The sequence below is a fragment of the Crinia signifera genome, chromosome 1 (assembly GCF_055691185.1).
Source record: "Crinia signifera chromosome 1, ASM5569118v1, whole genome shotgun sequence".
In the NCBI taxonomy this organism is placed as follows: Eukaryota; Metazoa; Chordata; class Amphibia; order Anura; family Myobatrachidae; genus Crinia; species Crinia signifera.
This window is the reverse complement of record NC_139217.1, coordinates 51,251,004-51,277,060: the sequence shown is the minus strand read 5'-3', so window position 1 is coordinate 51,277,060 and position 26,057 is coordinate 51,251,004. Positions and strand designations below refer to the sequence as shown.

At 42.4% G+C, this 26,057-nt stretch overlaps 1 protein-coding gene across 13 annotated transcripts in view; it reads right to left on the bottom strand.

The window, feature by feature from the left end:
* Positions 1-4,000: 4,000 nt before the first annotated feature.
* The window catches only part of ADD1 (adducin 1), a 68,514-nt gene continuing 46,457 nt past the window's right edge, over positions 4,001-26,057 (bottom strand). For 3 of the 13 annotated variants that reach the window (XM_083151595.1, XM_083151621.1, XM_083151602.1), the window contains exons 11-17: positions 21,441-21,542; positions 19,205-19,294; positions 19,106-19,123; positions 14,000-14,156; positions 11,692-11,976; positions 10,086-10,175; positions 4,001-5,363 (exon numbers count right to left, since the gene is read on the bottom strand). In XM_083151595.1, coding sequence (XP_083007721.1) covers positions 4,966-5,363; positions 10,086-10,175; positions 11,692-11,976; positions 14,000-14,156; positions 19,106-19,123; positions 19,205-19,294; positions 21,441-21,542 — 1,140 coding nt within the window. In that variant the 3' untranslated portion in view covers positions 4,001-4,965. Of the gene's footprint in view, positions 5,364-8,177; positions 8,213-10,085; positions 10,176-11,691; positions 11,977-13,999; positions 14,157-17,187; positions 17,335-19,105; positions 19,124-19,204; positions 19,295-21,440; positions 21,543-26,057 lie in introns of those variants that run through there. The other 10 variants (XM_083151609.1, XM_083151629.1, XM_083151645.1 and 7 more) reach the window with 8 other exon arrangements.

Sequence of the window (26,057 nt, the reverse complement as noted above, 5' to 3'; positions counted from 1 at the left end):
GGTCGTAGGACACGTACTGCTGCACTCGCCACACTTCGGATTGGCATTCATAGTGGGGGTGCATTTAACATTGTAAACCCCCATTAGGGTGCTTATACAATTAAACATTGTATAGGGGGCTTATACAAATTAAAATCGCATCGCTGTGCATCGGGTGTATGGCATGCGATGCGATTATATGTCGTGTGACCTATATTGTGGGCGCCGTGATAATACACAAGTACCAAATATTCATTATTTCCTAGTTAAACCAAACCTACAGAGCTATGTTTAATACAAGTTTGCTCCTTAATGTTATAACCAATATAAAATCCTCACTGCTGATAACAGAAAATATCATGCCGGCAGTTATACAACAAAGGTTTTAGAACTCCAGGTTTGGTAACAGTAACCTACACACACGTATTGTCGTAAGGTTTTTTTCTATAGGGCCAGTTGCAGTAGACCTTTATATTTTTGGAGCAGTTTTATGGTTGCCAGATTTGACTGTAGCATCATTTAATCCAGAATTTCCCAAACTCCAGCTCTTAATCCAATCTAGAGTCTTTGCTCAAGAGGTTCATGCTAAATTATCTGTGCTTCAACAGTAATGGCAGACTTTAGGAGACTGGTTTAGTGACATCCGGTATCTCCCATTGGGGGAGAGAGTGAGTAACCGGTAGACTGAGGCCAGAAGACAGACACCAGCATCCTGATACTTACCCTAGCCCGTTAAACTTCCTGTACTAAATTACGTTTGATTGTTGTTTTTGACCAGACCCATGGAACACTGCAGTACTCAGAATGAGGTTACTACAGTTCATAAATTGTGGCATTATTAGAATACTATATTGTCAGATTAAGCCGAATGACCAACACACCAGATATTACTGTTATTATAAGATCAAACCTTTACTACACTGTTACGAAAACTTCCTCAAAACATTTGTATTTGTTGTTACAATATTTGAGATGCTTTTATTTTTATTGTGTCAACTTTAAAGATGTTCTATTTCTTATATACCATAGTTGGATTTTTATTACCAATAAACCTCTATTTTGAATAATGTGTACACCACTTCTTCCTGTAGCAGTTATAAGATCTGTGAATAGTCTTTATGCCGGTGGCCTTGGAGGAACCCTAGTGCTGTTGAGTTTCCATTGCATTGATGCTTAGTATAACCTCGAGATCTCCGCAGGGAATACACTTGAGGTCTATCATTACAGCCTTTATAGTGAGCAAATGTTTATTTTTCCCCTAATACCATAATGCTACATTTTTGAACAAACATGTTTTGTCACGCAATACAGATTGAGCCATCTGATTTAACGCTATGCTAATCCCCGGGCCTACTGTATTGCAGCTGAGAACAATAGGCCTTGATGAGCCATGGCTATGCAGAGACGGCTCTATCTGTAGGTCTCTGTATTTGGTCTATTTATTAATGCATTCTATAAATAAAACCTCTTGCTAAATACACCTAGACAAGTGGTTCCCAAAGTATGTGCTGTGGCACCCTGGGACCCTTGCAGGGGTACCTCGGGTTGGTGGCGCAGGACAATGCAAATGATTCACGGTCAGTTCTGATAGCTGCTAATCATAATATGTGGATGAACAGAAGTGAATCCTGTCCCTCCTCCTAAATATATAAAAACACAATTTACTTTAATATATTTTTCTAAATCTTTCAGTTAGAAAGTTTTATCCTACAGGTGCCATGAGAATAAATCTTATACTCCGAGGTGTCATGATATAAAAAAAAAAGTTTGAAAAACCAATGACCTTGAATGAGCAATAATAAGGATAGTAATATAGCCCTACACAAGTCATATTTGGGTCAGTGGTCAATACAAACACTGGGCCAAATGTATTAATCCTTAACGAGAGAACGTGGAGGGTGATAAATAACCAGCCAATCAGCACCTGTAAGTACTTTATCTCGTCAAAGCTTAATACATCAGCCCCACTCTTTACTAAAACCGTTGTTAGAACACTTCCCTGTTGCGTCTCCAAGCTCATTTATATATGAAAAATCTTCAGAATCCTACAAGTTGTCTCCCATATGTAAAATTCTGAAATACAGATTATCCCCAAATATGTAAATTGTTTAGAGAGACAGAGATAAGATGGATACACACTATGGGCAGTAGAGTATAAGAGGACCTTACTGCAAGCGGAGAGTATAAGTGGGCCCCTTGAAAACATGGGTATATCAACTTTAGGGAACACTATGCGGAATATACCCATACACTATGCAGATTATTCCTTTGGAACAGCAGATTATGACCTCAGAGAGGGGAGGAGAAACCCACAGTATTAGTCAGTTGTGCAGTTTAACCAATTTTATTTGTGAGTAAAATAACATTACAAGGAAAGAGAAGGAAATAAAATACATGACCTTTTGAAATGTGTATCAATACATTACCATACTAAAACAAAGACCTGGAATTAAATCATTTCAAAGGAATAATAAAAAAAAAGATTTTTCAATCAAAATGAATCACGCACACTAGAACCGGCCGGCAACAACTCAACACAAATAGTAATGGACTTTAGCTGTTAATAGGAGCTGTCACGTGAGTAATATGGGATAACTAATAATGTTAGAATAAAGTAGAATATAAAAAAATAAAGTGAGGACATGTGAGTTACCCCCTACTAAGGATATATATTGGTCTTACTACAAAATCATCGCTTACAGTAGCAGGAGAGAAAAACCTTTCAATTGTGTTGCCAGCTCCTAAAAATATTCAAATGTGACCAAATAATCCAAAACCCTTTATAAATAAAACTATTTTTTTATTAATATTGTGTATTCCCACATAATGGCTTGAAGTGCAAGAAAGGTGATTTTACTAAGCAGTGGTCCTGTTGTAGGAATCCTTCATGTCCAGTATCCTTCATATTATATGCACCTGACCAGTATCATGCAGGAGGAAATGACGTCTGATCTGGGCTACCCAGTAAGATTGTGTTTTGTGGGGAAATGTTTAATACCTGGGTTTTTCCTCTCTCATCAAATCAGATAGTTGACTGTAAATTACAGACATTACTGTAACAGCAATTTGTATTAGTGTTAAATGGACAATTTATACATAGCCGAGGATTTGCTTGCATACAATAGGGCTTATGGTAAAACGCACTGCATATGATATATGGGGGAAGATGTATTAGAACTGGTAAAATGATAAAGTGGAAGTTGATAACGCACCAGCCAATCAGCTGTGTTTAAAAAAAAAAAAAAAAGTCAGATGACTTGATTGGCTGGTGCATTATCACCTTCCACTTTATCGGGCTTACTACATGTGCCCCATAGTGCTTCAGCCAGTCAGATCCTAGCATGTCCCCCAAAAAAGAACAGTTGAAAGCCGATTGGCTGGACACAATCACATGCAATGCCTTTATCACTCGTTAATAAATGGATCAGAGTGCATTCCTTTATTACACGGTCACAACATCATTAAGCAATACCAGTAATACTATTTTTTTAATTCACAGTTGATTTTAAGACAAGTGTTTTGGGAAAAAGGTGAGAAACGGCCAAAATGATTAGTAGGAGGTGTCAGACAGACATAATATTGTCGTGTGTAGATGTCGAGCATGGAAGACTCATGGTTTGAGAACAGGGCAAGATTGCAAATTGTTTTACCGTTTACAAGATATTCCAGGCTTTTCAAAAACACAAGAATAAAAAAAGAAGTTAAAATGGCACCTATAAAATGAATTACACCGACTATGCTACAATCAATTTCTGAAACTGAAAAGTTGATACCGATTTATGAAGTGTACCTGCAGCCTACACAAAAAGTGAGAACAGCCATCACAATGGTTAGCAATGCGGACATCACAAGTGTGGAATGTCACAATGAAGGCGCATTCAGATTTTGGTTTAGGAGACCCTCCCCCCTTGCAGTAATCTTCCTATTCTAGCACATAGTCTACGCCTACCTGGTTTGTCTGCAGCAAGGAGTGTACTGTAGTACTTGTAGGTATACTCCGCAGGAAGAGCTCTGAGGGGTGTTGGGGCGACCACGGGATAGGCAGTGAGAATAACCACTGTTGGAGTTTTTTTCAAGCAATTAATTCACATTCCAAACATACAGCGAAATTGTCATTTCAGTTGAAACGGCAGCGCAGAAAGTTAACCTAAAAGTCACAGCAAGGTTGAAAGCGATGACTGATTGGGAAGCAGCATTAGAAAAGTAGATGGATTCCAGTTACACAGAACGTGCAATGTTTTGTGAGGTGAATGCACCCTCTTATTATGTTCATAATCCTTGTTAATAAGAACAGGAATGAGAAGGCTACAGAGACAGATGTATAGGAAAAGTGTGGTCTGGGTGTTCATTCCGTGTCATTAAGGCAGCAGCAGTTCCTACTGATAAAAAAACACCACAATTATGCCAACAAATAGCCATTCAGATTAAGGAGCTAGAACCGAGGGAACTCCAATGTGCGCAGGCTAATGAGGAAAGGATAGCTGGCAAGGGAGCTCAGCATGTTAGCTCTAGATGGAAGGTGACCGCGAGCCTGCATGTGGACACAATATAAACGGGTCATACAACTAAGGAAAGCACTGGGTTCTGTGACACAGGCTTGCCATCCTCAGGGCAGCAAAAGGGGGCCTGCTATATACAAGAGCCGTGCTGAGGGAAGCGGCCTGTGCAAATAATGTGGAGAGCACTAAGCGATGCAACTTTGCTGTACAAGCTAAAAAATAAAGAGCAAGTCAAAACGATTTCGGAACATCTACCAGTCGCAGATGAACGGTTCCTTTGTAGTTTAGCTGCTGGACGCGCAGGTTAGCACCTTATTTTTCCCGGTTTAACCTTTTCACAATCAAGCTACGACTAGCAGATTCAGCTATTGTGTTTTCTTGCATTGCTTTATATAATGAAAAGACAAAAAAAAAACAATACGATTGTGTACATTCTAGTGGTTAATGAACTGACTTCTAGAAACATGACAGTGTTCCTGCAGGGTCTTTACGACTCGCTCTTCTTTTTGTTCTTCTTCAGGAAGGATGGAGTGCGGAATTTCTTCTTCTTTTTGGAGGGGGATTTTCCAGGAGACTCGTCGCTGCCAGCGTCTACCTGTGCGGTATCCGCTTGCGCCGCGTCTGCCTGCCCGCCATCCTCGGCCGCTGGTGCGGCCGGAGGAGACTCAATGTTCTGAGGTTCAAGTCCTTTGTTTTCTTCAGGAGCGGTTTCTGCATGGTCCTTTGGCGCCTCGGCATTGCCGGAAGCCTGCTCTTCTCCGTTTGGTTTAGCGGAGGCTGGGAAGCAGAGGGCTTCAGATGGCTCGTCTGGGGTAAGGTCGGGAAGAGTCTGCTTGAAGGTTGCAGCATCACTGTCATCTTTGTAAGTCTGCTCCTGCTGAGATTCTGCAGAAGGGTCAAAAAGTCGTTAATGTCCTGTGCAACAGGGACTCGAGGTCACAGGTCTCTGAATGCTACTACACACTTACACAGCTCTGCCATCACACACACTATTATCCCCAGTTTGCCTTTCAGGCTTTTTTCACTAATAAATTATGAATGTACGACCAGCCATTAAAAAGTGTAAGTGTGTAATACATTCATTGTATATTAGATTAAAAAGGAAAAAACACAAAACCCAAGAACAAAGCAGAACCCAAAGTTGGTTAAAAAGCAGTTAACTCTTTCTAAAAAAAAACAGAACACAAAAATAAAAGATGTAGCTCTTGATTTAAATATTAGAAACTTGTTAGGAAATGGAACGATTGGTACATGGAGTCTGCTTTCAAAATCAGCCTATTTCATATTTTGTTTTATATCAAAGTGGGAATATATGGAAGGATGGCAGGTCATAGTATAAAAAGCAGCTGCCAGATTCCGGTGGACAATTGGAATAAATATGTATTCCTTGCAGGACACAGTGTGTGTGCATGTAACTACACACGTGTACAGCACACATACTACAAACTGGGCTGTCGTCTAGAACATCACAGCACTCACAAGTTCTCCAGAGGGTATAATGTGATGTAATACACAAGTGCCTATGTGCTGTATATACTTACTCAGTTACTGTTCTAGTCAGACTTTGTAACGCTCACCCTGTTTCATTAAGTTCTTTAACTCCAGAGCTCTGCCAAGCCACTTTCATGTATAGTCTACATCAACTAAATCCAGGGGCGGATCAGCAGAGGAGGGGGCCCTGTGCAGGCCCTTACCCCCGGCCTCATCAGCACATTTGTTGAGTAGACTGACACTTTCCCAGTTATTTCTGCAGCGCTCAGCAAAGAGTATAGCATAGTCTATGGGGTGCATGGGTCCCTCTGCACGGCACACCCTACAGCCATGATAGATATGGCCGTCCCTAATTACAAGACGTGGACATAGATCTGTTACTCCGCTCCACCAACATACCAATACGATGTGCTCTCAGATATATAAAAAGCAACTAGCATTAGAATGTACTACTTATTGCAGCAATTAGATGAGGTCATGGAGGAAAAGCAATCATTTACTGTACCTCTAACTACCAAGACCAGTATTTAACACAATATACCAATTGTTGTGTATTACTGGGCAGAATGCTGCTAGTCCCTCATCAGTCCGTTCTGGACAGAGCTAGTCCTGGGAGTAAGCTAGCAGTCTGACAGACGGGTTTGCAGAATACAGAGTGGGTCGGGTGATGTACAGGGAGGGCGGTGCTGTCCACAGCAGCTCGGGTACATTTACTAAATCTTCTAAAAAAATAATTAAAAAAAGAGGTGATATTGTCCATAGCAACCATTTACATTCTGTCTATCATTTCTCTATTGCATCCTAGAAAGTGACAGAATTGATTGGTTGTTATGGGCAACGCCACCTCTTAATTTTTAGAAGTTTAGTAAATATACCTCTCAACTTTCTAACCAGTATTAGGACAAATGGGAATATAAATGGGAGAGGTTTAGCTCTCTAATGTTCGTTTCGGACTATGTCATGGTATAACTTAATGGGTGTCGGACGGGATCCCGACTGTTAAAACACTGACAGACTAGTTCCGACGGCCACGACTATTCTCCCTTGTGGGGGTCCACGACCCCCATAGAGGGAGAATAGAATTGGAGGCGAGCGTAGCGAGCCACCGTGCCCGCAAGGGGCTTTGTTGCGCTCACCATGCTGTCTGAGTCCGGCCAGTCGGGATCCTGACGTCGGTTCTTATGACTGTCGGGATCCCGACTGTCGGAACCCTATACCACACCCAACTTAGGGGGGTATTCAATGTCAGGGGAACGGCTGTCAAGCAAGCTCGGCAGCCGTGTCCGTCCCGTTCTTGCTTGGCTCGACTGGAGCTCGGTGGTCGGGATTCAATGGGGGCGTGGCCGCGAGTTGAGGACGAAAATAGACGAGCTCCGGCCAGGAGCTCGCCTATTTCCGTCTTTTCTCTGCAGAACGAGCCAGACAGCTTGTGATGTCGGGCTCGTTCTGCGCAGAACCCCTGTTCAATGCTGTCGGGGAAGACAGCATTGAATAGGGCCCCGCAGCCATCTCCCCCATCGGGAGACTAATCGCACCTAGCACACATGTCCCCGTGTGTGGGCACCATTACTCTGCTTTATCATTTGAATCTAGTTACTAATTGCATGCATTGGTGAGATTACTGATGTCCTTTCCCCATCTCCTTTAACATGTACTCTAGCAGTTGGTTATAATGGACCACAAGACATAGATGTCACCATAGAAAAACTATTCTCAAAAATAAAGCTTAATCCAAAAACGACCTCAAATATTTCAATCCAGATTATACAGTTCTATGTAGACCGCACAAGCTCCACTGCCCACCATTTATATCACAATAGGACTACATATTTTATATAGTATAATACGTACATCTATAAATCTAGTCAGAAATCCTTAGTGTGTTCCCCAAATAATCAGAACTGGTCTGTCTGGCTTCGCATTCATGTCCTGTGTGACTACATTCACCAGACTAGATATTTGTTTTCAGTTGGCCATCCCTGCAGCTTTCCAGCCAATCAGGAATGGGCCCTATTCAGCAGAAGGCGAAGCATTCGCAGGTTCCTGCTGGAGCACTGACTGATCTCTGGAACGGAACACTGGGCTTACGTTCAGGTCGTTAATAAAACGTAGAAACAAAGATGCGAAAGAATGAAGCAAAGCACACAAGGATTTGTTGGAGAAAGAAAGCGGAAAGGAAGTAGAATTGAGAGAATGAGATGATACTTACTATGGTAACAGGTACTCTTTAGCATATCCGTCTCCTGTTTGGCAGCCACAAGAAAAAAGCACAAGTAGAAAAAAAAAAAAGTCTAATGCATTCATCGAAGCGGTTTTAAAGTCAAATGAAGGCAACAATCAAGAGATGATGCAGGCAGGTGCACAGGGGAATGGAGGGTCAGACATATGGGCTCAATATGAAGGAGGGAGAACACACAACAGTGGTAATTGCACAGGAAGATGTGCCAGACAGAAGAGCCCTCTGTGGTGCCATCTCATGTCATACTATTCACTAGCTGTCACCCCTGCTGCGGCTGTTTCCATCCTTGCTCTTAGTGACCAGACAATCAGTCTTTTGTACCCGGAGCTTATAAAACTGTATACTTGAAACCATTCACATTTGATATGTATGCAGTTACATGCAGTCCTTAAAGGTTAGCGATTGTCATTAATGCACTCTGCATCCTATTAGCATTCTTTATCAACACCATGCATGAACCCAACATGCATGTAAAATGAGACCGTTCCTAATGAAGCCCTCAGCTATATATGGAAGAGAGCTGGCTGTAATTGTGTGTAGGGAAGAATCCTATTTATAGTGTTGCGCTGTCAGACATCACCAGCAATGTCTGGCCACGCACATTACCGTCAGACCGTTTTCTCAAGCACTTGTGTGTGATGGAAGAGATCAGTGAGAATTGTGACCAGGAAATGCGTAGGCCCTGCCTTTTGTAGGAGGTACTCCACAGGCATTGTTGGGGGGAAAAAAAAAAAAAAATTGGCTATAGGTGTGTTTGATGGCTACATTTTTTGTTGCTCTCCTCTATACAGAAAATGCATAAACATCTCAATACGCATCATATAATTAGACATGGAGTAAACTATTTATAGACCATTAGCATCTCAGCTGGTGTTCTAGAGTCTGTAAACATACGACAAACTACTTTCTTCGACACTACAGATGTGTCCTCATACATCATTGCTGCATTCGCACCAACCAGCTCCTTACAGTGTGCCAGGTCCCGTGACACAGCTAGCGTCTCTGACAAAATGGGTCTTAGTTGCTAACACACCAAGACACACGGTGATTCATTTGATATCCAACATCTGCACACTACTTGCTACCATTCAGTGGATTTTTTCTATGCCATTTTCTTTGACTTGTATATAGACAGTCAGCACACAGATATACAAGTGTTGCGTATCAAATTAAATCAACATACCAGGCATCTTATGATGTATGGTGGAAATGTATGAGGACACATCTGCATAAACTAGTTTGCCAATAATTTATAATGGAAGCCACAAACAATTCTGCAATACACTGGGTGCAGGAAAACCACATTTCCCATTACAAGACTAGTGTGTCGCTAGGGGCTTACACACATTATTACCACTTATTCACAAGTCTGTATGGTTCTCAGGCACAACAACGGTGTTCAGAGATCAATCTGCTGGGAGTATATACTTAATAGTGCTTCAAATAATAATCAAATGTACAGTGGTGAGCACAGCCCAGAGACGTGCCAATCGTGTAGGTTTTACAGCTCAGGGGTATGCCCATAACGCATGGCTGGTGTATGGTGGGCATAAACCCTCATGTCAAGATTGTAACATAGGTTAAGACTAAAATTTAGCACACATGTGCATTATAGATGTAATTCACAGAAAAGCAAAAAAATAACATCTAAAAATCAGATTATGAGGAATACACCATTATAATGTAAGGACAGTTTTAACTATCATAAATCAGATTTCCCATCTCCGTTTTTATTTTATTTTTTTACTTTAGAATCCTTAATTCCTATGAATCTTCTGATCTAGTCTGGGATAACCACTTTCACATTGACTGCCGCTACAGAATATTACCCTCTATAAATGGTCGGAAGACTCATCTCATACGAGACCAAGACATACCTTCCAGTTTGATAGGCGTGCTGGGTGGGGTGCGGGTTAAGGAGTGGTCCGGAGGAGAGTCCTTCTGTTCTGCAGACTCTTCTGCATGTTCTGCAGGGGTAAGAAAAAAGAGATCACATTGTGTATAGTAAAAACAAATGGTGGGTCTGCGATTAGCAGTAGGGTACTTGCTCTTCCATTGATTTATAAGAACAATGAAGAAAAGGCACAGGGAAGCAAGATGCTCAGCAGTAGCTTTCCAAGCTCAAAAGTCTCCAAAAAAAAAAAAAAAACAGGATTTTGGAACTCACAGTTCGATCCATTTTTCCCCGAATCCACAGGGGACACTGGGGCATAGAAGTGTAGTAACTGGGAGCTGGCACTTGAAATAATTTGGAGTAGTGTCAGCTCCTCCTCTCTATACCTCTCCCCAACTCTGTGCCTGCGGGAGCTGGTCACAGTTTTTGGCTTCTCCTGTGAGGCAATGTTATTTAGCTAGGGATTCATCTAGCAGCAAGAGGACAGTGCAGCTGCTGCTCTGCCTGTCCACACCGGGGAGAACCCTCTGCCACTACAGTACCCCAGCCTTGACCACACCTTGTGAGTTTGGGCAGGGAACCCGGTTAGCTGGAAGCCCTGCGTTAAAAAGCCGATCAGTAATAAAAAAAAAACCTTTGAAAAGGACGCCATTGTAATGGGTGGTGATACTCTGGTGGCCACTCCGCCCCCCACCTGCTTCCTAGCAGCCCCGGAACATCAGAGTGTCGGTGGCAATCGCTAATCATTACATGTGGTGAGCTGGCTTTGCTGGTTGTCTCACCCTGCTGCTGGGGGACGGGGCTGATCATTAAACAGCGTTTTTAAGCTGCAAAGCTACACCAAAGTCAAAACTTAGTGGTGTATTGCTGGTTGGAGAGCTTTAGCACAAGATTGTCTGTGCGCCTGTTTGTAGCATTGCTATAAACCTATTAGGGTCGGTGTGGAACTGCTCCCCTCTGCCTGCTCTCCTGCCCTTCTGGTATCTAGCCTGTTATTCTGCCACTGTTCTATTCTGCTCAGTGTTTGTATCTTCTGTCCTTATTAACCGTATAACTATGGCTGGCAAGGGTTCAAAAGCAGCTCAGAAGGCTATCACTTTTACAAAATCACTTTTCTTGTCCCCACTCAAATTTAAAGTGCCAGCTCCCAGTCACTACACTTCTATACCCAACTGTAAAGTCTATATTCCAGTGTCCCCTGTTGGATGAAGGAGAAAAAAAAAAAAAGAGCAAAATGTAAGCTGGAGAAATTTTTATCTTGAAAAGCAGAAAACACAAAATAAAAAAAGTTACATATAATAATAAATGATCACCTGGATTTATTGACATGTACAAGATAAAAAGCAATTTATATTGCAGCCTTGTGATAGCAATCAATCTGATGGATGCTGCGGGTCACAACATTTATTTCAATATTTTGTAACACGACAGAAAGCGAAATAACTTTGTTACAGTAGGTCACATTGAAAAAAGAGGAGATTTATGAGAATCCCAATCCGTACCACCACCAGGATTTCCCACACCAGATTCCCAGTAGAGTGATCAACAAGAAAGGTGTGGAAAAGACCATTGGCCCCTTTTGTAGATACCTGAATTACTAGGCAAGATATCAGGTGCTTGGAAGATAACAGTGGGAAACGCTCTTCGAGGACACTCCTGTTTATCTGGCTTCACCATAGACTCCTCCACTCTTTTAACCTCCAACAGTGGAGTAGGCACGGATATGGCCGGTAACTTGTCCACCGACACGTCACTTTCCTGGCAAACCATGATATTTTCATCCAACACCTCTGCGGAGAGAGCCTGAACACAGCTGGCTGGACTTCGCTCTCCGGCTGAGATTACAGGAATATCAGTAGAAGAAACCTGACCCTCTATAAAGTGGGGAACTATATGAGAATCTCCATGGTCTATGCCACCACATCAAGATTCGACTTGGTGGCAACTGAGCTTGTTTAGATGAGGTTTCTATGTTACAATGGTCTTGCTAGATTTATACAGAAAAAATTAACAATCGGGAAGATGCAACTCCTATTACTTTATACAAATAGTGTGGACTACCCAGGGGATTGCGGAATACATTAGGGAACATTAGACAGGTCTATAAACAATAAACAATATTAACGGCCATGCTGAAAAATGAAGAAACATCCCTTAAGCTGGTGAAAGGTAGCAAAATATGGCCAAAAATATAATCCGTTGCATTGCTTTCCAATCACCTACTGTGGTCAGTAGATCGCACGAGGTGGAGGTCTGTGACCAAAGACTAATTATGAGAAGACTCCTCTTGGGTGTGTTGGCCAAAATCCAGTGATTACTTTACTGATTAAATCAGAGCCAGCCCAATAAACAGCCGACCAGGCGGCCTTTCGTTTGGCAAAGAGACTGTTCGGGTCACAGGCTGAGTGATGGCCGGCTGCGCGGACAGAAGAAATGACCTTCAGAATAATGATCAGGTGGTGTTCTGTGGGAGAAGTCATTACACCCATCTCTAAGGTCAACGAAATGCCTTTCCTTTTTACAGTGAGTGACTAGAGAAAGCATGAAAGCGAATCCATATACAAGTATAATTACGGCTCAAATGGCACATCAGCTAATGGTTACTCTGAAGGTCATTTATTTAAATGGAACAAATAGCTTTAGTGAGTAAACCACAATTTGGCATTAACTTCAGTGTCAAAACCTGGGTATTGAAGAGATAATATAGACATAATTGTATTGATTATACCAAAGGTGCCCATACACGTTACAATTATTGTATACAATATCGCATCTCGGTTTTGCGATGAGATGAGATCTAGTACAAAAAGTACTTTTGTACTAGATCATCGCAAAACAGAGATGAGATGAGATGCGATATTGTATACAATAATTGTAACGTGTATGGGCACCTTTAATCTGGCCCCCAAGTTCAGTTACTGCCATGACTTGCGACGAGCAGTATTGATTGGTGGATTCATACCCAGGGACATGCCGCCAATCTGTCAATTACTGACCCCTGTAGCCCTAGAAATGATGCAATGGTAATTCACTATCAGGACGAACTGCAACAGCGGTGTAATGGAGTCGGACAGTGATACGGTCAAGTTTCAGTTATATGCGTACTTGCATATGAAAGTGGAGTATATTTGCACACAAATTGACTTGCATGTGAATGCACAAGTAAGGGAGAGTACACACTGGAGCAATGGCCAATCGTACTCAATGGTGTGAGTTTACATGCAATAAATCGCATACGATTTATTGCATGTAAACTCCTAGGAAGCTGCAGTAGCGGCGGGGAGCGGGAGAGCTGGGCAGCTGCTGAATTGAAAATATATTTTCAAAACACTGGCCCGCCGGTTATTGGCCGCAAGACTTCTCTCAGCCAATAACTGGCCCAACTTTTGAAAATAGTTTTTCAAATTCTGCTGCTGCTTCCCGCCGCCCGGCACCTGCCACTACCAGCGCCCCCCGGACATAGGTGTGTGCCAACTGGCGCACACCTGCAGATCGGACCAAACACATCGCAGGTGCGAAAAAGCACCCGCGATGTGCCGCTGATGGGTCTGATCCGATAGATTAACTGAAATTGTATCTTCTTTATCGTATTACTATTATTGTACATGCCCAAATTACATTGCAGAGACATTCAACATTATTGTTTAATTTTTTTTCTTGGTAATTGTGGTTTGCTTTTTCTTTGTTTTTGTGTATGCAACAAAAAACTAAAAATTTACACCAAAAAAAAAAAAAAAAACCCTGCTGCAGGTTCAATCTGTAGGGGATGTCAATCACACCCGATTTGGGCCAATTTCCCAATCTTACTAGTGTATGGGGGTCTTAAGACCATCTATAAGGCTGCATTATATCCCCCACCAACAAAGTATAGGACGAGACACATGCAGAAACACAAACCTTCAGCGTCCCTCCGATTACGCTCCACTTCCTTTCGATACTCATCCAGCTCTCTGTCCGTCAGTTTGTTGAAGGGGTTTGGGCCAGCGGTGCTCACTATGACCCGTGGCTGGTACTCTTTCTCAATAATGGCTTTTGAAGCTGTAATCAGCTCTCCCTGTACAAAGCATGGGGAAGGGCGGTAAAAATAGGAGAGTTTTTGAGCATAATATACAAAAATAAAATCACAAAGTCACACAGCAATCAACACTGGTATAAAATTAACTGTTTGTGGTATATATTTCAGATTGGGATCTTTATTATGTAGCAGACATTTTTCACACTTTAATCGCCCTAAAAATAAGATGGAGAGCAAGTATAGTGTTAAAAGTCTAGGGTTAAATTTCCAATTAGATAAAAATCTATAGGGTGTGCTTTCTTTCCCTCAAAAATAGATCGGATAATAAAGGAAAGTACTAACTTTCTGCGGAATTCTGTTCAAATTAAAACCCATTTCCTGTCATCACTGCAGCTCGAGAGTAACCATAGCCCCCACATCCTTCTCCCTCTCCTGTTTATTGCTACAGCCAAATTTTGCATGGTCCCACAGCGGCGGATGGATGTAATACAGTTTGTTCTTACTAGTGCAGTAGAAGTGGATGGAAGTATTTTCCAGCACAAAGCTTCAGAAAAACAAGTGGGTGTTACATTAGTTGCACACATTATAAACAATAACACAGTGAAGTGATATATAAAAAGGGCCCTTGATCAGAGAGCTGGCACTGGAAGGAGGCAGTTGTCATTTTCCTTTCTTTCTTTTTTTTTTTTCTAGACTATCGTGGAAACCAGACGCCTGGCACATTGAGTAATGAGCAGAGATTCTTTGGAATGAGCCTCTGAGCTCTTCACGGTGACCACCTTCCCCACATCCGACGTCACATGAATTGAATGGCTGCTGTGTCATCACACTCCACATTTTTATGAAGCTTAGTACATCTGGTCTTCAGCCATATTTGCCTGTCCTCCAGAGAGAGTTTTAAGAGATAACGATTCGGAGGTTAGCAAAAATGCAAGCTTAATTCGATGCTTGTCATTTAAAAAAACAATTGCTGCTTTAGTAATCCAGGGTAGAGATCGTAAAAAGGTGACATGCATGTAGAAACACTTGTTAGGTGACCGTCTGCTACTTGTCAGTGACATCACCTGCGGCATTCATGTGGTAAAGCTCTGTACAGTATGACCATGTTCTACAAGTATATAGTCCCCTATGCAGTTTGTAATGGACTTTAGGAATATGCTCTGCCAACTGTGTCCTACAAAATTTGGGTTCATACATTAACAAATTTTTGGAGTGTATCCATTTGGCACCAATGCATCTTAGGCAATAGATGCAGTTTTTAATCATCCAAAAATAGACACATTGCACCAAATCACATGGGATCCTGGATACGCTCTGTTCCTATGTGTTATAGTGACTCCTTTGGTGGTTTATTGGGGATTATGCTATATGTGCCTGAGGTGCATGAATCGTAATACCAGATAAGCGCAGACACCAGGGCTAATAGGATCGCCCCTGTTGGTAAAGTACCGCTGCTAATAGGGTATCCCCCCTTTATCCATGCCTAGGTGTGCAGGGCCTGCTAATAGGATATCCCCCCCTTTATCCATGCCTAGGTGTGCAGGGCCTAATAGAACAAAAAGGTACTGATCCGCGACTAAAACATTCATTACAAAAAGCCCTCCGGCAGTTACTGCACAATTATAGACTATGTACAAGGTGTTATTAGGCAGATATAGAACGACTCCTTATTTTCCCAAAGCAGCGGATGAAATGGGGATTTGTAAATCTTCTGCTAATGGCTAGACATTGTGGCTAAAGTGCATATACTGCTCACAGTGGAGACCATGTCTTATTGAAGTCGTGTGCATACACGATACAGCCCAAATCCCAGACTAAGATCCTTTTCATGACTACATTTGATAACCTTCTTATCTCCAAGAGACTCCCACAGCGGTACAGAAGTAGCTCCAGCTGATACAGCAGTTTCCCCCAACACTGTTTCCTCTGCACTTTCAGAATCTGTTACAATGTAGCCTAGAACTTGGTAGTGCCAGTTAGGAGATCACAAGCATGCACTGGGAAAAACAGTCCTATAAGTTATGATACTGTACTTATTATGGCAAGCCTCGCTCTACTATAGAGACAGACATTAGTACTCCTTTCATGGCTCATTTAGGTCTATTCAGTACTTGGTCAAGAGGTTGACACACTACAACATCAGTGAGTATGCCAATACAGGCACTGGGATCCCATCACAGGTGTAATTGTACCTGTGCCAGCATTGTGACGTCTACATTCACTGGTGAGAGTGGACTCCCGTACCCAACCCATCAGGAAGGGGCAGATTAGAATCAGAAGCTTTCCAATGAAGGTGGTGGTGCTCCCAACTCCAGCCCTTAGGGAACCCTAACAGTGCCCATTTCCAGGTCTCCTCACAGAAATCACATGTGCAATAATTAGTAACACTAATGCCTGTCAGTACTAAATACACCTGTGGTCCATACACTATTAAGGTCCCTGAAAACTGGAGTTAGGCAACACTTTGCTAGGATGACAAATAGAAGTTTACACGTCTGGACTAAAACTAGAAAAAAAATGGGAAACCAAACTGGTATTGTCAACACTTGGAGCATTCACAGTAGTGAGACAAAGAACAAAGAAAAGGACTCCAGAAAACATTCACATACACAAATATATGAGCACAGTAAAGAAGAAAAACAAACAAACAAACAAACAAACAAACAAACCCTCTCCCTTGTAATAGGCTGAATAATGCCCCTGGTGTTCTAGTGCATTCAGACCTAAACCTTTACAATAACAGAGGAGCTTCTATCCCTAAACTGATATTCCTGACCACACTTATCACAGCAAATAACAAACAGCATCAAACATGGAGACGAGGAACATTTGGCCACGGCTCTTACACAACTGCAGGTTGATCTTATGGATTCAGCTCCCGATAATGAGATGTGAAACGCACAAGAGCCTTTCAAAACCGTCCATGTTACTGTCGTTTTGTCCTTTAAGAACCCTTATCCTAAGAAATGGCCCAGAACTGCAGGCTCAATTACAGTGCAGATGGGCGTCATGTTCAGCAGGTCTACAGAACCACAGTTTAATACTGCAAGGATGGCAGAATAGAGAATAGGTGTGTACACGTGAACTACCCAAAGTCCCAAAATGTAGTCAGGGCAGTATATACCTTTCTAACTGAGTAGGTTCTAGCTGGACTAAAGGCCTGCTCTGACAGATCGAACCCATCAATAGTTTCCGCACAGTCTGAAAGAGGCGCATCCTGAAACAGTAAATGAAGTGAACACAGCAAACCAGACCTCCGGAACACATTGACGGCATGGGAGCATGCAAGGTGACCATAGCAACAACGGTGGGGCGGAACATGCGCAAACAGCAACAGAAACTTAATAGACATTAAGGAGTTCGGAAGAAAAAAACACAAGCTGACAGAATAGGAAAGGAATGCTTCCAAGTGAAGATACATCGGGATAGATATCAATATTATACTAGGCAACTAAGTATTTCTTCCTATGTTTACAGATGCAAAGTCATGGTAAACAGGTGTTGGGATTACTTTGTAGCAGTCGTAAACTATAAACGGTTTCTGCGGAGTCAGCTTGATCATTCAACAGCCAGTGTCTCTTATCGGGAAGTAGTACACGTCATTTACTTTAGATTAGATGACTGACAGCAGCGAAAATAAAGTCCCTGACCCAACACTCATAAACACTGCAGACGAGATTGCACGAAGACCAACAGGAAATCCTATTATCTATATTTGCCATAATTGTCTGTACATACATTGTGTGTATGGCTATTGGGCATCATGGTAGAACTGCCATTATAGATGGCCCTTTTTGTGGAGTTGTATGTTCCTTCCACAATTCTAAACAAACACAGATTCTGGTCGGTTTCCTAATAAAATATTGTAAAGTTCTACTGGGACTGGAACCAATATTTACATTGCTTCCGAATATGGGAGTCCTATAGATAACCCATTAAAGCCGTAACAATACATATCCCAGCTAAACATCGCAGTCAGATTTTACAGATGGTACAGTAACTGCAGTAGCTTGTCCATTCACCTATACAGTAAGCTTTACAAACATTATAGGCAGGGGTTAAAGTGAGGGGGAACGGGGTGGAACTGAGTTCCACCACCTCTAATGGTGAGGTGGAACATTTTATCCTCCACAATGGCCCTGCGCAGTAATCCTCACAGAAAAGCATTCTAGTTTGCAGGGGGGTGTCAAAAACCCTACCACTGGCCCTGTCTCTGCCTAATGGGGGGAGGGGAGGGGGGGTAAGTAGGTGGCATCGAGAAATGAGTTCCCCCACCTCTGCATGACCACTTTATGCCCTGATTATAGGGTACACGTGTATAGCTAGTGATTCATGTTATCAAACTGACACCTGGGAAAGAATAAAGAGGAAATAAAGGCATAATCTCACTGGGATTTCAGATCATATTACTAAACATAACAAGACTTAAGGGTTTATGGAACAGTGAAAAGAATGGGGAAGTAGACCAAAGTAACCAATCCGCTTTGAAACCGACTGGTTACTAGGAGGAAATTCTCCTTAACAGAAAAGATGAGCTTGGTGTAAAATAAGCTGAAGATGACTCGCTCATTAAACCACCATTAGTTCTCCCTCTTTTCACCAATGGAAATCATATAAAATCACTCTACAGAGCTGCAGACCTCTGGCAAATATGTAGATCCACTCACAAGCGTTAAGACCACCAAATGCCATCATAAAAAACGATGGGCGTAAAAAAAAGTTCCAGTTCTTATACTTTCCTTCACTGGTAAAGTTCAGTCCTGAGATGATGGTATAAAAAAGGAGGGACCTGTCTAAGGCCCAAATAGTCCACGCTAGTCCTGGTCACCAAAGGGGAGGTCATAAAGCATGGCCATGCATGGCAAAAAGCAATGGCGCCAGCAGCGTCGGTCACTGCCATGCTTGTACCACCCACACTGAAGCCGCTTGTGCCTACTGTTATACACTACGTGGATTCGCAAAGTAAAGAAGCCGCTTTTAGCACTTACCTTATACACAGACAGTCTCTGTCAAGTAAAGAATAACGTTAGAGTGATGGAAGGAAAGTCTGATCACACTCACTTGATGCTACAGGTTTGAAAACTGACCTGCACTGAGCTCCTTTCAACCACGGCCCCGCACAGAACCTGGGACTGAGGACCGGCATTTTTAACGTCTTGTAAATTCTGATCTCTTATCTGAGACACAAAACAAAAAGCAGGAAGCCATCAATATACAACCACCACATAATGCTGTGCAGGCCTGCTATGTTACTATTACTATATAACTCTTATTAGTGTTCTACATAGGCACTGGCTGTTACTGCCCAGCAGATCCCAAAGCCTTGCTTTCTGAATGGAACACAATCTGCATCTGCAGACCTAAATCCCCGTAAGTGGCCCTCCGGCTGTTGTGAAACTACAAGTCCCATCATGCCTTGCCACTGGTTTGCTATTAGGGAATGCAAAAACTAGGGCAAAGCATGCTGGGATGTGTAGTTTAACAGCTGGAGGGCCACTATTTGACCATGTCTGCCGTAAGGAACTCCTGGGGTTGCCATAATTGGAGACTCTCTTAAGAAAGCTGTGGGTCTAGTAAGACTTGTTGCCCATATAAAAACCAATCAGATTAGGTCCATTACTTTCTAGAATGTAATAGACAAGCGCTTGGCAAAATCTGATTGGTTGCTATGGGCAACATAATCCCTTTTTAATTTTTAGATGCTTTGGTAAATATACATTTTAATGGTCATTTAGGCAGCACCGATATTCAAGTTTAAATTTGTAATATTGTTACCACATACTCTAGCAGTAGAAATAACATTTTCAAACAGACCAAAACATAAAGGGCAGTATTCAATGCTCTTGATTCACCATTTTGTTTTCGGTGAACAGGGCTGTTTTTCGGCGAAACTGTGAATTTTTTCTCCCAAAATGATATTCGCCGTATTCAATGTTCACCGAAAGCGAGCAGTCAATGCCGGCCTGCTCCTAGTTTCATAGTCACTGATATTTGCTTTGGTTTTCAATGGGAAAATCAGCACAGTTCGCCGAAAGTGTATTCAGTGCCAAAATGGAGAACGGTGTTCACGGTTTTTAGGTGAACTTCTCCATTCTGCTTTCAACATCTTTTTTTAGGTGAACTGTAATGTGTATTTTAAAATAAATGTTTTCTATTCATTTTTTTGGGGTCTAAAAATCAGTTTTTGATTTGAAGAATCTTGCTATTTTAATTACTTGACATGCAACACGAATATATGTAGATTTTTTAGGTCCCCCCCCCCCATTACATATGCAGGGGGACGGGGACCCGCTCCTTAAATATTCACTGTGCTGGGTCCTGCTCCTTACATATGCATGGACTCTCCCCGCAGTTGCTGCGTGTGTGCAGCAGCCCTCCGCAGCGGCCACCCTGTTCCACTCCTGTCTGTCACCGCTGGGTCACCGTATTGGGGTATTTTTGCTGTCAGGGGCAGCGAGCCCCTGAGGCATTTAATACTGTGACTGGCGGCGAATCGTGGAGGACAGAGAATCACAGCGAGCGCATGGTGAATCCAAAACAGGAGTCGCTGCCGTGTGCTCACTGTGCAGTTGAATACCTGCCAAAGAGGGAAAATACATTACTCCTATTTGTGCTAGATGATCGCATCCCAAAACCATATGCAATAGTAATGAGCTGGTCCTCCTTAGCTGCTCTAACCGACTGCACCCTTTCCAAGGAATTTTGGGATTGGTTGTTTTGGACTTGCATTCATCCAGTCACTAGAAGCAAAGCGTGGTAAGGTGCGGATGCTGGACAATAGGAAAATGGCTCACAGTGAGCATTCCAATTCATCCCAATGTCTTCGATGGAGATGGGGATCAGGGCTCAGTACAAACAAGACAAGCTCTTCCAGACCAAACCAGTTGTTGATGGACCTTGACTTCGTATATTTACAGTTTCTTATATATGCTGAATAATGCTGGACTTTACCATGCTGTAAAGGAAAGGGCCTCCGACAAATGTTTACTACAAGTCAAAAGCACACTAGAAATGCTATGGTCGACTGAAGCATTTACAATCTATTCACTGGAAGAGACCCAATCCAACACAGCTCCAGACCATTATATCTCTTCCAACAAACGTTACAGTTGACAATATATATGGAGAAATCGGGTACATCGCGTCGGTCGCGTCGTGTGCGTTTTGGTATGCACCCGACGCGACCGACACGATTTTTTCCGACACGACCACCACGATAGAAATCGTGGTGGCCGTGCTAGGAAACAAGTACCAACCTCTCTGTCTTAACTGGAGACTTCACAGAGGAATTGTAAGCAAAATGCAACCAGAAATCCTTTTTACCTTGTTCCTCATTTCCTGTACTTCCTTGGGGTCTGTGTTCATTGGAACAAACAGGTTCGGGACAGCAGAGCTGGTAGTTCTAAGTCCATCCTCTTTAGTCCACTGCAAGATGAAGAACAGCAATATGATCAGATTAACGGTACCAGCAGTGCGGCTATACAGGGTACAGTCATGCATTTCACAAGTCACATAGGGAGGTGAACCAATGAATATGCTGTTAATGGAAACTTGGACTAAACCTGAACTATAGAAAATTAGAAACCAAGTGGAGCGTTATTGCCACTGGATAGCTCTGTGTGAGTGCTCGCATCGCAATCTCTGAGTACTGGGTGCGGCCTTCCATTACAGCTGGATATAGCTTTCCCACTATAAATCATGCAGCGACATAAGGAAGGGCTTTAAAAACACGATCCCACACCACAATGCAGCCAGCTCGGCATTGAATGAATTTAAAAGGCTGCATCACTGGTAAGCCTGCTGAAACCGTTTTTTTGAAAAGTAAAAGCTTACTTTACATAATGATTTTCTGCCTCACCGGATTCCGACTCTCAGGCAGCTCTCACTTCAAACAGAAAAAAAACCTGAGTCCAGTGAGCTGACTAGGGGCCCACCGCAGACTAAGACATTTGTACCAGATACTGTTCCCCCTCCCCAATGGTGTGGGCCGATCGTATAATTTCACTAAAACAAATGAGGAATTATACAATTGCAAATAAATGTTTGGAGCCATTTTATTAGTGTTAAAAGTACTTAAAACATATCATTGATTCAGTCCTCCTGTTAAAAAACTCATATCAAAGCGTAAAATGAAAGTAACGCAGAACACAATAGTCTCACCGGATCCCGGGCCTTTTGTACAGACTGTCCTGTGCTATATTGGAAGTCAATATGTAGCAGGACTGCATGGTACAATAGGAGGTCTATACCAGGATTGTGTTTTGCGAGCGAGTGGGAATCACCAAAAGTTTGCATATAAAATAAAAGTTCAAAAAGAAGCTACAAAAAATAAGAAAACAGCATGGACTCTTTATTATCCACAGGGAAACAGCCAAACTGAAAAGCCAGATTTGCTTTATAAAAGAAATAAGAGCAGATGAGGGAATGGGAGGTTTTGGAAAAAAAAAAAAAAAAAAACAGCAGCAATCCATGGAAGAAAAGGGCAATGTGTGAGACCGGGTAAGGATCAGAATTAGGGATGCCCTCGAGTAACATTCTATGGGGCCAGAGGCTCACTCGTGGGGCCACAGAGGCTGTACTACTGGAGTCTAATTGTGGAATCACTTTGCGTTTCTATGTATGCCAAGCCACAAAGCTCTGCAGGTTTTTTAGTCCTACGAATCTCCTTCTGTTCAGAGACCACTACAGTATATGGAATAGACATGTATTTTACTTGCAAGACTCCCTACAGAAGGCCTGGCACTTGTACTGCCATGTTTTCCCTTTAACACATCTGGAGTATAATAAATCTTCGGTGTGTAATTTGGTATGTCCAAGTCAATGCGTTCTACTATAATAATCAATATGAATGAGGGGCTTGTAGATTCTACCAATTAGATCAGGGTTTCTGCAGCCAACCGAAAGAGAAACAGATCAGCACAAGAGAGGAAAATCCAGACCAGCATCGGACCAAACAGCAGTGATGAATAATGGAGTCAGGTTTATACTCACTTTGTAATCTTCATAAACAATTACTGCACCTTATGTGTGTGTAAAAGATGGCAGACACATAAATAAACCGATGGAAAGAATTCACATTTTGGGTACCAGATCCTGGAAGGATGGCTGACATTTCTGCACCACATAGATGTAAACATAACAAGACTGGAAGATGTCCACTTAACTTTTTGTTTTCTTATATATTTGGAAATAGTCTATAAAGAGTACAGAACAGCGCAACGCTCTTGGGTCACAAGCCTGCATTTACAGTGGTACGTAGAGGAAGCTGGTGACATTTGCGGAAGAGATGAGGGAAGTAAGGGCGCGGATACACATGTGTTCCCAATCAGGTGGGTGCTGTGTGCTGGCAAACACCGGGCTTCCTTTATTATTTTAAAAACAGACGTCTGGCCATTGACGCAATTCATACAAGTGTCGCCAATACTGATTAATTTATGAGAGAGATAGATATCCAAATAGGAATAGCTCTTATTCAGTCTACACGAAAATGAAACTACACCGGATAGCACAGTTGCCAGTATCATCCCCTTTAATAAGCACACATAAATTACACAGGTTCTTGACTACTTTTCAAACTTTTCAAATGTAATGACAGTTGGGTATGGTTGGGAGAGTTCAAGAGTTCATACCACAAGTCATTACATTTGAAAAATTTAAAAAGTGGTCAAGAACCTGTGTAATTTATATGTTGGGCTTATTAAAGGGATGATCTGGCAACCCTGCCGGCTAGCTATACAGCACACTGAGCGTGCCACTGTTAAATGCGAGGTGTGCGTCTGGTGAGTGTCATGAATGAGGACCACTGTGTGCACAAAACTATTAGCACAGCCCGATTTCCCTCTACAGCATCTCCAATACACCTTGACTGGGTTCAGGCTAGGCGACCGACTGTCCGCTCAGTAAATTATAGCAGAGCCAAATACCTGTGGCTTGCACCCTAGAACATAGCATCTGATAGTGCGAAGAGTCACACCCACAGAATTGCCATTAGCTATACACTGATGAAGACTAGGGGCCAGATGCACTAAGCTTCAAAAGTAATAAAATGGAGAGCGATTAACAGCCAGCTCCTACCTGATATGTCACAGACTGTATGAAAAATGTCAGACATGAGCTGATTGGTTGGTTGTTTATCTCTCTGCATTTTATTACCTTTGAAGCTTAGTGCATCTGGCCCTAAGTATGAACAGACGTGCATACAAATTTTACTGCCCCTATTTCATCAGGTATTTGTATCAGCTCAATATTTCAAGAGAACAACACATAAGTGGACATCCTCTAGCATTATGCAATGCAAAATGGGACTTAAGGACGTTTGGTACAAAGAGTGAGGATGAAACAATGACCAATAACCTATCACCATGTGACTACTAAACGATTCTATGGAGTAAGAAACAGGGCCAGTATGCATCCGAGTATAGACTGTATATCTGGGGGAACACTAAATGGCAGGCGTCTCTTTTTAAAGTTCAAAATAAAGGTAAGAGACAGTAGCCATTTGCATGACTCTGGTCTCACAGCATAGGCCAGAAACAACAGATCCTTCTTATTTAAGGCAGCATCCACAGCACTCACCCCTTCTGGTAATATATTGCCTCGGGTGCCTTCCTAGGTATGCATTTGACTCGACAGGAGTAGTTGGCAGCACTCATGGGTAATGAAGAAAAACAAACTCAGAATTTTTATCAGAAGCAAGGCTTGCTTCTGATGAAAATTGTAACACAAACTGAAACGTTATTTCAGCTGAGTTTGTTTTCCTTCATTACCCGATAGTGCCGCCAACTACTTCTATCCATCCATCCAGCTGGAATGGCAGCACTCGTAGGTCTCGGTAAAGCCATAATTCAAAACCAAATTGTGGATTTATTCCACGTTTCAGTTGTGATGACTTATCAAGAACAAATTGCATATTGCTGAAACATTGAACGAATCCAGTCTGGTTTTGAATTATGGCTTTACCGAGACTTACCAGTGCCGCCATCTTAGCGTATGTATTTACGGTACGGTTATACCTAGGAAGGCACCAGGGCAAATATTCATAGGCATTAATGTGGAGTGCCGGCCTTGTTTGCACACACTATATATATATATATATATATATATTTATTTATGCCCAGCTTGAATATATACGTGATGTGCATTTAAGGCTGCCTATGTGTAGTGAATTTTACCTTTAAGGAGCCCATGGTTTATTTAATCTATAAATAAGGGGATATTTGACCTTACCTGTAAAAGTTTTTGTTTTTTTTAAGCCATGATGGATACTGGGACTGTGGATATTATGGGGACTGGAGGGACCCAGGCACCAAGGAGAAGACCACTTCTTTAGAGCAGCGTAGCCCATGGCTACTCCTCCCTTCCCCTATACCCCACTCAGGAAACCAGTTATTACCAAGCCAAGTAACAGAGATAGGAGAGAAGAAATACATACACAAGAACAAACAGAAATGGCAAACTACTACTGACAATGTTCAATGTAGACCCAGAAACAGCATAAAGGAGGAGCATGAGGGTGGGAAAGAGCCCCAAGATCAGACTCCTCCTAAAACGCTCGGTCCTCTCTGAGGAGGGGGGATGGGAACAATCACCTGAAATTCTAATAGAGTGAAAATGGAGGTCTGGATGGTAGAAGCTTTGGTCCGGTCGGCAGGGAGACTCACGGAAAAGTATTGGACTGGAGGTCTGATCCAAAAGGAAAGGTAGAAGCCTTGTGACAATCCCCAATACCCACAAGTCCGATGTGGAGTTTAGCCACACTTCGGTGAACCAAAGCACACGTTCCGCCCACTCTGGATAACTCCAGAGACTGGGTTGTAAAGTCAGGTTTCTTCGGTTGCTTGGGGAGCCTGGCAACAGCTGAACCAGTTCTGTCGGGGCTTGGACTGCTGAGACTTTTCATAAGATGATCAAGGCCTATGTGAGGATTGACCGCTAGCCTTG